At 38.0% G+C, this 12,960-nt stretch overlaps 1 protein-coding gene across 5 annotated transcripts in view; it reads right to left on the bottom strand.

Moving 5' to 3' along the window:
- Positions 1–8,724: 8,724 nt before the first annotated feature.
- Sap130 (Sin3A associated protein 130) overlaps positions 8,725–12,960 on the bottom strand; it is a 76,616-nt gene continuing 72,380 nt past the window's right edge. For all 5 annotated transcript variants that reach the window (XM_076865638.2, XM_076865642.2, XM_076865640.2 and 2 more), the window contains 3 exons: positions 11,760–11,863; positions 9,897–10,010; positions 8,725–9,633 (listed from right to left, as the gene is read on the bottom strand). In XM_076865638.2, the coding sequence (XP_076721753.1) occupies positions 9,475–9,633; positions 9,897–10,010; positions 11,760–11,863 (377 nt within the window). In that variant the 3' untranslated portion in view covers positions 8,725–9,474. The remainder of the gene's footprint in view (positions 9,634–9,896; positions 10,011–11,759; positions 11,864–12,960) is intronic.

Raw genomic sequence — 12,960 nt, 5'->3', positions numbered from 1 at the left:
AGCTACAACTATAAAAATAATTAACAACAACAACAACAGATTCTATTTACAATAGATACATGCACACCAGTGCTCATTTCAGCATGATTAACATGAGCCAAAAGGTAGAAACAACCCAAGTATCCACCCAGATAAATGGATAAATCAGTGACATATACATACAATGGAATATTATTCAAACATAAAAAGGAATGACATTATGATAAATGCTACACTATAAATGAAACTTAAAGCCTATGCTAAGTAAAACAAGACAGATAAAGAACAAATATCGTACAATTCCACTTCTATGAGGTGCTTCAAATAGGTAAATACATAGAAAGTAGACTGGAGTGTATCCAGGAGTCAGGGTAAGGGGAAGCAAGAGGGGAAGTTACAAAGGGGAAATGGGAAAGTTTCAGAAATAGTGGTGATAGTTGCAAAACATCATGAGTATAATGAATGCCACTGAACTGTACATTTGAAATAACAAATTTTGTTTTATATATTGCATTACAATTTTAAAATATAATATATTGAAAACCTTTGTATACTTTAAATGGGTGAATTATATGTGTGTGAATTACATCTCAATAAAGCTGTTTAAAATTTTTAAAAATAGATATAAAAAATTAATTATATTTCTATGCTGTAAAAACAAGCAAACTGAATATAAAATTAAGGAAACATTTGCATTTACAACCACATAAAAAACAAATAGAAGACCTTCAACACACTGAAGAGAAAAAGAAGTGGGCTGGGATATAGCTCAGTGATAGAGCAATTACCTAGGATCATGAGGCCCTTGGATTGATCTCCATCCCTGCAAAACAAAGAAAACAAAAACAAAAGATCAAAAAAGTACTTAGAAATGAACTTAGCAAATAAAGTGAAAAACTTATACTTGTATTAGTATAAAACATTGTTGAAAGAAATTTAATTAGTACTAATTAAATGGAAAGACATCCCAGGTTCACAGATCAGAATACTTAATATTAAGATAGCAAAATTTCCCAAATTGTTCTATAGATTCAACATGATCCATATTAAATCCCAGGTGCCTTCTTTTCAAAAATTGTCAGGCTGATCCTGAAGTTTACAGGACTCAGAACAGCTAGATCAATCTTAAAAGAATAAAGAATGGAGAAATCCTATGTTGAGTACAGTGGAGCAGGCTTGCAATCCCAGATACTGAGGAGGCTGAGGCAAGAAGAACACAAGGTTAAGGCCAGTCTGGGCAATTTAGCAAGACCTTTTCTCAAAAAGAAATTAAAATGGAGCTGAGGATGTAGTTGTGTGGTAGAGTACCCCTGGGTTCAACCCCCTATACAAAACAAAAACAAAAACAAAAACAAAAACAAAACCCTAAATCAAAACAAAAGAAAAATTCCTAAGAAGTTAACATTAAGCAAAAGTGTGGAAGTAGCCTAAGGATATACATATAGACCAATGGAATAGAATTGAGAGTCCAGAAACAAACCTTTACATATATAAGTAATTGTTTTTAACAAATTACCAAAAAAATCCAATGGGGAAAGAAGACTTTTTCCTACAAATGGTCCCAGGACAATTGGTTAGCCACATGCAAAAAATTGAAATTGAACTCCCACCTCACACTATATGCAAACATTAACTTAAAACAGACTATCCCACACTCAAGTGGGATAATAGTTTGGAGTGAAAGAGTTTATTTTGGGGACAATGAAAATGTTCTAAAATTGACTCTGGTGATGGATGCACAACTCTGTAAACACAATAAAAGCCACTGAATTGTATACTTCAAGAAGGTGAATTGTATAGTATATGAAGTGTATCTCAATAAATTGCTTCCAAAATGAAATCAAAGTCCAGTAAAGTGGGGCATGCCTATAGACCCAGTTACTCAGGAGGCTGAGGTAGGAGTATTGCTTGAGCCCAGGAGTTCATAGCAAGTCCCTGTATAATAAATGAATGAATAAACCAATAAGTGAAAAAGGGTTACCATCACTGATCCCATAGACGTGATAAGGATGATAAAGGAATACTATGAACAATTCTATGTCTACAAATCACTTAGGTGAAATGGCCCAAATCCTTGAAGACAAGAACTAACAATGGAACTCACACAAAGAGAAATAGATAATCCAAATAGGCACATATCTATTTAAAAGCTGAATTAATAATGAATAATTTCCCCAAAAGGAAAGCATCATGTTCATTTATTTTCCCTAATACATTTTACTAAATAGTTGAGGAAAATACTAATTCTCTAATCTCCTCCAGAAAAACACACGCAGAAAGAACACTTCCTATTTCATTCTATGAGGCCAGCATTACACTGATACCCAAACCAAAGATAGTACATAAAAGGAAACAACAGACTACTATCTCATATGAACATAGATGCAAAGAAATATTGGGAGGTTGGATCTAACAATGTATAAAAAGAAATATATACTACAATTTAGTGGGATTTAGTCCAGGCATCCTGGTTTGATAGGCTATTTCAACAATAAAAAAAATAATGTAAACCATCATATCAGTAGGCTAATGCAGCAAAAGCATTTGCCCAAACCCACCATTCATTCAATGATTAAAGATACTAACCCAATAGGAATAAAAAAGCCATTTCCACCAGGCACAGTGGTGCATACCTGTAATCTCAGCAGCTCAGGAGGATGAGACAGGAGAAATGTGAGTTCAAAGCCAGCCTCAGCAATGGCGAGGCACTAAGCAACTCAGTGAGACCCTGTCTCTAAATAAAATACAAAATAATGCTGGAGATGTGGCTCAGTGGTTGAGTGCCCCTGAATTCAATCCCTAGTACCCAAAAAACAAACACACAAAACAAACAAACAAAAAACCAAACAAACAAAAAAACAGGCCATTTCCTCAACCTGACAAAGAACGTTGACAAAAACCCATATAGCTAATATCATAGTGGTGAGAAACTGGGCATTTTCTTCACAAGACTGGGAACAAGGCAATCCACACTGTCCACTCTTATTCAATATCCTACTGGAACTCCTACCTGATGCTAAAAAGACAGGGAAAGGAAATAGATGGTTTACAGATGGGAAAAGAACAAATAAAAGTACTTGTTCATGATGTTCTGATTGATTCTGAATCAACACATTAAAAAACATTCCAATATAGCAATATTGTGATATTCAATATTAACATATAAGTGGCAATTCCTTTTCTATATAACCCCCTGAGAAAAACTGATAATCAGAATTAAAAACACAGCAGCATTTACAACAGTACCAAAACAATAAACTATTTAAGTACTGTGATGGTTAAGGTAAGTGTTCCCCAAAGATTACTGTGTGAAAGCCTTGGTGCCCAGGATGGCACTAATGGCAGGTGGTAGAACCATAAAGAGATGGGGCCTGGGCTGGGGCTGTAGCTCAGAGGTAGAGCGCTTGCCTAGCCTAGCAGGGGTGAGGCACTGGGTTTGATCCTCAGCACCACATAAAAATAAAGTTATTTTATATATATAATTTTTTTTAAAGAGATGGGGCCTAGTAAAAGGTCCTTAGTAACTAGGGGGCATACCTTTGAAGAAAATGGTCTCTTGGCTTCCTGGTTCATGATGCAAGTAGTTTGCTCTGCCCTACCCAGAGGCCTAAAGCAGTGGGGCTGCCTGATCTTGGACTGGAGCCACCAGAACCATGAACTAAATAAAAATTTTCTTTTTATAAAACTAATTGTCTCAGGCATTTCATTATAGTAATAGAAAACTGAAGCAGGTACAAACCTAATAAGGATATATATGAAAAAAAGCACAAAACTGATAAATCAAAGATCTAAATAAAAGGAAGAATAGTTCACACTCATGGATTACAACATTTAATGTTGTCAAGTTGTCAGTTTCTCCTAATATACATTCTATGAAATCCTAATCAAAGTACCCAGGAGAGTATCTTATATTTATAGATTCTAAAATTTGTATGAAAAGATGATACCCAGGAAAGCCATCTTGATAGTGAAAAGAAGAGGTGGAGGACTAATATTTCCAAATTCCAGACTGATTATAAAATTATGATATTCAAATACAAATGGTATTTGAAAGCATAAACAAGTATAAACAGGTAGGCCAATGAAACAGAATAGCACCCCTTCCAAATATAGTTAACTAATCTTTGACAATGGAGCACAATTATATGGAGAAAAGACAGTTTTTCCAACAAATGGTGCTAGAATACAATGCCAAAAAAAAAAAAAAAATCTTGACAGAACATACATCTTTCATAAAAATTAACTCAAAATGGGCCATAAACTTAAATGTAGAACATAAAATTATAAAATTCATAGAAGAAAACAAGAATATCTAGGTGCCCTTTGGTTTGGTAATAAGTCTATTTTTAAAAATTTATTTTTTGCTGTGCTGAGGATTGAACTCAAGGCCTCATACATGCTAGACAAGTCCTTTATCATGGAGCTATAGTCCCAGTCCTTATAATGCTAAATACATGATTTAAGGGAAAAAATTGGTAAGCTGAACTTTACTGAAAACATTTGCTTTCAAAAGGAATTATTAAAAGAATAGAAAGATAATGACGACTAAGAAAATATTTGCAAAACACATATCTAATAAAGGACTTGTATTCAGAATATACAAAGAAAAAAAAAGTCACCGGATTTGGTGGAGCTGGCCTATAGTGTTAGTTAGCTACTTGGAAGGCCGAGGAAGGAGGGTCATTTGAGCCCAGAAGTTCAAGGTCAGCCTGGGAAGCATTGTGAGACCCCCAACTCAGAATAGAAAAAAATTGAGAGAACAAAATATACAAATAACTCTTAAAATTCAGTAAAAAACAAAACAAAAATCCAGTCTAATTAAAATGAGCAAAGACCTTAACAGATACTTCACCAAACACCATATTAAAGATGGCAAATCAGCTATGAAAAGATACTCAATGTCCTACCCCATTAGGGAACTGCAATGAAATTAATGATGATATACCACATGACTAAAATTCAGTAACACTGGCCCCACCTTGCTGGCAATGATGGGGAACAACAGAAACTCTGATTCACTGCTGGCCGGGAATGGAACTCTTACAGCCACTGTGGAAAACCGTTTGGCAGTTTCTTAGAAAATTTAGCTTTACCTCAAGATCCAACAGATTTTTACCTATTTATTTGAAGATATTTCTACACATTTATACAGTTTTGTTCATAATAGGAAGCTACCAACATACCCTTCAATAGGGAAATGGGCAAACAGTTCCATGGAATAGAATGTACATAAAATACCCCTTTGGCAATTTAAAAAAACCTGATACAACAAATGGATAAATCTTGAGTTATGTTGAGCAAAAAATCCAGACACAATTAAGTATGTACTCTATGAATCAGTTTATTTGAAGTTAAAAACTTTCACAGTAAAAATCCATTTTTTTGTGCGTATAGGTTCTTTGGCTCTCCCTGCCCAGACTGGCCTCAAACTTGCAATGCTCCTGCCTCAGCCTCTGAAGTAGCTGGGGTTCCTGGTGTGCACCACTGTGTGCCATCTATGTTAACAGATGGTAGATCAGTGTCTACTTCCTGGGATGGGTGAAGTATATTCATCAGAGAGGCACTCCTTCTGGGATGCAAAAATGCTGGTGTCTTTGATTGTTGGCTGTAAAGGTACACACTTGACAAAATACACAAAATTATACCTTTAAGATTAGGGCATTTGACATTTTATATATACCATAATAAAAGGAGAAAGACTTATGTAATCTAAGGAAAAACCAGAGTATTATATAGCATAACAAAAAATGCTTATTTGAAAAAAAAAAGTTAAGATGGTTTTCTTGTGGGGGAAGCAGAGGATTGTGATCAGGATGCAACAGTTGTGGAACTTCTGAGGTGACTGGCAAGATTCTATTTTTCACCTGGGGAGGTTATTTCAAAATTGTTAAAAGTGGTCGGGCGCAGTGGTGCACGCCTGTAATCCCAGAGGCTAGGGAGGCCGAGACAGGAGGGTCGCAAGTTCAAAGCCAGCTTCAGTAACGTGAAGCGCAACTCAGTGAGACCCTGTCTCTAAATAAAATACCAAATAGGGCTGGGGATGTGGCTCAGTGGTCAAGTGCCCAAGTTCAATCCCTGGTACAAAAAAAAAAAAAAAAAAAAAAATTGTTAAAAGTGTATGAAGCTATACATTTGCTCTGTGTAGTTTTCTACATATGTATGGTATTCTGTAATAAAAAAGTAAAAACATATGCTTTTTAATAGCCTCCAAATAATCTTTCAACCCCTGAAACTATGTAACTGTTACTATTATGATAAAGCTGTTGGAAATAAAAATATTATATGGTTTTTCTACTTAATGATTTTTCAAAATATCCAGGCTTTAAAAATAGTATGATTTTCTAGACTAGACAGATGGATTAGACTTTTTTTTCCCCCGGATCAGTTTGATTTTTCCACTGTAAAGACAGAAGTGTTATCTCAAATATATTCCAATTTCTTTCTTTTTTTGGGGGGGTACCGGAGATTGAACTCAGGGGCACTTGACCACTGAGCCATGTCCCCAGCTCTATTTGGTATTTTATTTAGAGACAGGGACTCACTGAGTTGCTTAGCGCCTCGAAGTTGCTGAGGTTGGCTCAGGATTCTCCTATCTTAGCTTCCCAAGCTGCTGGGATTACAGATGTGTGCTACTGCACCCCGGCCAATTTCTTCAAATCTTTAAGTATGCATTTTTCTGGAGTTACTTGGAGCTGGGTGTGGGGTCTCATGTTTGTAATCCCAGCGACTCAGGAGGATGTAGAGGATGGTTACAAGTTCAAGACTAGACTAAGCAACCCAGAGAGGCCCTGTCTCAAAATAAAAAGGGCTGGGGATGTCTCCCTTGGGTTCAATTTCCAGTACAGGAAAAAAAAAAAAAAAAAAAAAGGCAATGGATTCTGGGCTTCTCAGCACTATTCTCCTGGTTACATGACACTGGAGTAAGCACAACGTAAAATCATCAACTTTGTATACAAACAGATGTCTGTACAAACAATATGAGGATCGTAACCTATATTTGTGATATTCAAAACTTGCTAATAACCCAAATGTCTTTCTACAGGTGAATAAATAGCTTAGGGAAGACAGACAAAATACTCAGCAATGAACTTCTGAAAAGAAGCAACACGAATAAATCTCAGCATTATTTTCTATTATATTAATAAAGCCTGACTCCTTCTCCACAAGAAGTACATGCTGTATGACTGTATTCTCTTAAAATTCTAGAAAATACAAGCCAGTCTAGAGTGACAAAAAGCAGCTAATATTTGCCTAGGGATGAGATAGGGGAAGGAGGCAAGACTGAGTCAAATGGAAACCTTGGGGGCTGACAGAGTCACTATTGTGATTATGGTGATGATCTCACAGGTGTACATAGTCCAAGCTTACCAGATCATTTACTTGGAAAACAGTTTACAAAAACCTTATGTTTAGCTGAGGCAGTGGTGTACACCTGTAATTCCATCTACTTGGGAGGCTGAGGTAGGAGGACCAAAGGTTCAAGGCCAGCCTTGGCAATTTAACAGAACGCTATCTCAGAGCTGGCAAAACAATAAATAAAGAGATGGAGATGTAGCTCATTTGTAAACTGCTCCTGGGTTCAGTCTTCAGCACCAGAAAAAAACAGTCACAACAACAAAAAACCCAGTTGTGTTCAAAGACAAAATTCATTTACCCATTTCGCCCAACTTCCTTTTACAGTGCTGGGACCAGAAAACAGGGGCTCACATTCTACATCGATACTCTACCAACGAACTATACCCCAGCCCTCTCCCAACTTCTGATTATGTTGTCCTCCTCACAAGATGAGGGAAAACACTGTTCTAACCTGCACTGACTTTCAGGGCTTGTACTGGCAAGATGACAAGCTTCCTTTGAAAGGGTTAAATTTTGTTTAAATGGCGACAATACCTTAGGAGAACACCTCTGTAACCTAGGACCCCAAACATCTAATCCTATCCTATCCTAGCTTGCAGACGTGTGATCACCTGACAATAAGAGCATAGACAGACTCAGGTAAAGGAGCACTATTCCATCAGTCACACCTGCTTATGCCTGAATAAACAACCAGTCATTTAGGTTGGCTCCATGTCCCAGTGAAAGTCAAGCAAGGCTGCCTTGTTGGCTTTGTCTTTCACCCCAATCACACAACAGGTGAAAACTCCCCATGTCAATAGCAGGGAGACTGTCCTGGGCAAGCTGAAGTGTTGGTCCCACCCGCCCAGGCAGAAACAGCATATACCTCATTTCAACCCTGTGCAGGTCAGGGCAAAGGGACGAACTCCAGGTCCAAGGACTCCCTCCTTCCTTAAGACACGTTTCCAAGGAGGGAGGGCAGGTCTTGTCCTGAGGAAGAGGCTCTGAGACAATCTTTCCTGCCTGTCTCATGAAGGCCAGATAGAAGGGAGATGGCCAGTCATGTGTCCAAAGGAAGCAGGACTGGGCCTTAACACGCAGATTAGAGGCACGAGCAATCTTCTGTGAAAAGAATCCAACTACCTGCAAGTTCTGCCTCCAGTACTGTAGTCTTCAGAGTCCTACAATTTAATCATCAGGTTTGTATTTAAGACAACCAAGAGCCAACAGACTACACCACTGTAACACTTTCCAATTACTGGGATGAGCAGAACTCCTACAGGGAATGACAAAACCTTAAGAGTGGGATCAACACCGCATGAGAAACAACTGCAGGGTAAAGATGTACGTGATGTGCAGTACAATACTGATGCACTTTAGAAAAGATGCAAACCGCTCATGTACAAAAAACCTCTTTGAGTCCTTTATTAAGGTTTGGAGATGTGTGGTACATACAATTAACAGCATCACACCAGCTACGGAAGTACAGGTAACCAAGAATGTACTTCAGAACAGGATCTCAGGGCAACTTATGGTGTCACCTGCTCTGAACCTCCACAAAAACCCAATTTGGACACACAGGACAGACAATATAACAACTTCACTTGGAAATGGTTCTTTAAAAAAGTAACAAGAACTGGTACTTTGAACCCTTTAAATGTGAGATGTGGCAGCTCTCTTGGTGCTGTGGCACTACTGAAAAAGGCCAACTTGGGCATCTGAAGGTCAGATAGAAGAACTGACTGGGGTGAGAAGAGGCTTTATTTTCAGTGTAGAGAGAGAACAGATGGTCCGAGTGGATACTTTCAGTCCAGGCTCAGTATGGGTCCTGCAGGAATCCACCAGATAAATACAGTCCATAAACTGTAGGCTGAAAAACGCCTGTCAGCCATCTGTGTCACTGTGCATCAGGAGTCACTTATGACACAGAGCAGGTTTAACAGGGATGTGCCTGAAAGAAAGAATGGGGCTCACTGTGTCAGGTCAACTCTGATCCTTTTGTGCCACTGGATGCCATGGGTCCCTCTGCTTTCATGTGTGAATTAAGGAACACTTCCTTTATTTCAATGTTCCATTTTGAAAATAGTCAAACCCTTCCCCCCCACCCCCATCATCATCATTCTTCATAAATTCTGTTTCCAAACTCTGATTCTTCTGGGTCTAGACTTTTTCCTTTCGCTTCAATTTTGACACTTTCTTGACAGTCCCATTCTTGTTTAGAAGCTTCAGAACACGATCTTTATGATCTAAAACCTTAAGCATGGAGTCTCTGGCCTCACTGATTTGATCCATCACAAGTTTACACCTCTGCATGTTTCCCTGGAACAGAAGATGGCACATCATCAGTCAGTGGCCACGAGGATGACATGGCTTTTTGAGAAATGGTGCCCTTTGGGCAGAGGTCATTTTGAAACTTTCACATAGAGAAAATGACCCAGTGTTTCTTGGCAATGTAAGCTGAAATAAATAATACATTTTTACTAAAGATGCTGGAGTATGAGGCAAGGAAATGGGAAAAGTAAGACTTTACAGTAAACAATCTCATAAAGTGGGTGATCATAAGGGAAAGGGCTCATTCAAACCTGAATTAGTTCGTTTATTCGGTGTAGATCATCATCAGTTGCTGCTTTTTTCTTTGGGATAATCCCTTCCTGTAGGTTGGTAAGTCTTTCATAAACATCATGTTCTAGATTTGTCTACAACACAGAAGAAAAAGAACTTCGTGACCTCAGAGAAACTTTTCTATGTTAACCTCAGGTAAATGAACCCATCTCCAATCAACTTTGAACAGTGGTGTAAGGGCTATTTGAGTGATAAAGTCCTTTCTCCCAAGGACTAAGGTATAGAAAGGTTACCAAACAGTGAAGGAAACTGGTCAACAATGGTTTGTAATATAACATGCCACAGTTCAGAGTCTGTCCTCAAGGAGAACTTTTTTCTCTGAAAAACAACTTCACTCTTCTCACATAAATATGATTTTCTGCTAAGTGAAAACTAGCCAAAGGTTTTTAAATAATTTTTAATTAAAATTTTTTTTTTGGCACCAGCGATTGAACCCATAATTAAAAAGGGCTAGAATATAACTCAGTGGTTAAGTCCTTTTTAATATTTTATTTAGAGACAGCATCTTGCTGAGTTGCTTAGTGCCTCAATAAGTTGTTGAGGCTGGCTTTGAACTCGCAATCCTCCTGCCTAAGCCTCCCAAGCTACTGGGATTACAGGCATATGCCACTGTGCCTGGCTCAGCAATATGTTATTTATTTATTTATTTATTTATTTTTCAGAGAGAGAGAGAGAGAGAGAGAGAGAGAGAGAGAGAGAGAGAGAGAGAGAGAGAGAATTTTAATATTTATTTATTTAGTTTTCGGCGGACACAACATTGTTGTTTGTATGTGGTGCTGAGGATCGAACCCGGGCCGCACGCATGCCAGGCGAGTACGCTACCGTTTGAGCCACATCCCCAGCCCAGCAATATGTTTTTTAGATCTTCATAGCAGACAATATTCTTGAGAACACTGCTATTCCAAAGATGGGAAAACTTTATGAGGTGGTTTTGTTTTTTGTTTTTCTTTGGTGCTGTGGAGTAAACCCAGGGCCTCATGTATGCTAGGCAAGTACTCTATCACTGAGTTACATTGCAGCCCTTTTTAATTTTTATTTTAAGACAGGAACTTGTGTTAAGTTACCCCAGCATTGAATTTGTTCTCCTCTTTGCCTCAGCCTTCTGAGTAGCTGAGATTACATGTGTGTCTCACTGTGCCTGGCTAATTGACCACTCTTTACTTAGTTGGTAAAGGAGAAATTCCTATCCTAAGGTTACAGAAAAGGCTGAACTATCATAAAAGATCCACAAATGGATAGGGGAGATAAATGTCAGTTGATTAGTTATATATACTTATGGCCTAGGAAAGGAGGACAGGGCATGCCACTCAGTGACACAAAGGGGTTGCACTCAAAAAACAGAGTGAACAAGCAGGGGCTGTGGAAGGCAGGGTTTATAGTATATCAAGAGGGAAGGGATCACTTCTGTTCCCCAAAGATAGATGTGACTGGTTTGAGTAATAATGAAAACTGGTAGATCACTGAAGCCCACTACTCAATGAGAATCAGAAACTATTCTCAGTCCACAGAGTGAGGGGAATTATTTGGTTAGAGGACCTTCTCTGAGGGAGTTGAGTGGGGAGGTGGGGCTCATGTGTACACTATTTAAGGTTACTGCTATTTCCTATAGTTGTTGCCATAGTTGTTTCAAATAAACTAAGATTTAGACTATAATCATATGTAACTGACATAGTGCTTATAAAATACAGCAACACATAAAAATCCTACCATAACCTGTTTTCGTCTAGAATGCTTCCAAATTACTCAAAAGAAAATGTTATATGCACTTAGACATCTCCAGCCTCTGTTCCTCTTTACCACAACAACTGTTGAGCTGCACCTACCAGCTGTAATAATTGGGCAGCACAGAGATGGACTTTCCAGCCTTGGGCACGACAGGATACTCCTTTCTGATTAGCTATTTCTTGCAGCATAGCTTTCTTCTCCTCTGGAACCATATAAAAACAAGTATGTTTCAATTTTTATAAAGCTCAGCTATTTGATTTAAGCAGGTAAGTGCCAGTATTTCATCAAAATTTTTTTACTTAAATATTTAAAAATAAGTCTTCGGCATTTAAGTCATTAGGAATAAGGTCAATTAGATGAATAAAGGCTTCCTTTTTGTTTACTCCAGAAGAAAGTTTTGAAGACTATACTCTGTTAATCTGGTGAGTTAAAAAGAACAAATTAATGTTCTAATCTCTTTTTATTTTGGGGCTGGGAATTGAACCCAGGGGAGGTTCTTTACCACTAAGTTATATATATCCCTACCTCTTTTTATTTTGAGACAGGGTTTAAATTTCCAAGGCTGGTCTGGTCTCAAGATTTGTAATCTCAGTCTCAGCCTCAGTCTACCGAGTTGCTTGGACTATAGGCCTGCGCCACCACACCTGGCTCTAATTTTTCTTTTTTTGTGTGGTATTGGGGATTGAACCCAGGGGCACTACCACCGAGTTACATTCCCAGTTCCCTTTATTTTATTTTTTTAAGTTTTGAGATGTGGTCTTCCTAGGTTGCTTAGGGCCTCGCTAAATTGTTAAAGCTGGCCTCAAAACAAATCCTCCTGCCTTAGCCTTATAGTCCAAGCAACAAGTGTGTACCACTGTGCTCAGCCCAGCTCTAATTTTTTTAAAATAGGGGGAAATGGTCTTTAGTGAGTAGAAGCCTTACTCAATGTGATGTTTACAAGCACACTGAGGGCTAGTCATTAAGTCTGAGAAGTTTCTTGATATTATTCAGTTCTTGGGGAATCACATGAATCAAGTGTGAATTATATTTCAAATTTGGAAGAAAAGTCCAGTAACCAAAATTGGAATAAAGTAAATACAAAATTTATCAACAAGACTGGGGAAAATCAGACTAGTATTGAGGGATGCTTTTAAAGTTGACTTTAGCTGTATTGGCAGTCTTTTTTTTTTTTTAAATATTTTTTTTTAGATATAGATGGACACAATACCTTTATTTATTTATATTTATGTGGTGCTGAGGATGGAACCAGTGCCTCCTCACACGTGGTAGGCAAGTGCTCTACCACTGAGCTACAAC

This window comes from Callospermophilus lateralis, chromosome 9 (genome assembly GCF_048772815.1).
Source record: "Callospermophilus lateralis isolate mCalLat2 chromosome 9, mCalLat2.hap1, whole genome shotgun sequence".
Taxonomy (NCBI): Eukaryota; Metazoa; Chordata; class Mammalia; order Rodentia; family Sciuridae; genus Callospermophilus; species Callospermophilus lateralis.
The sequence above is the reverse complement of the archived record's forward strand: the minus strand, read 5'-3'. Positions and strand labels throughout refer to the sequence as shown.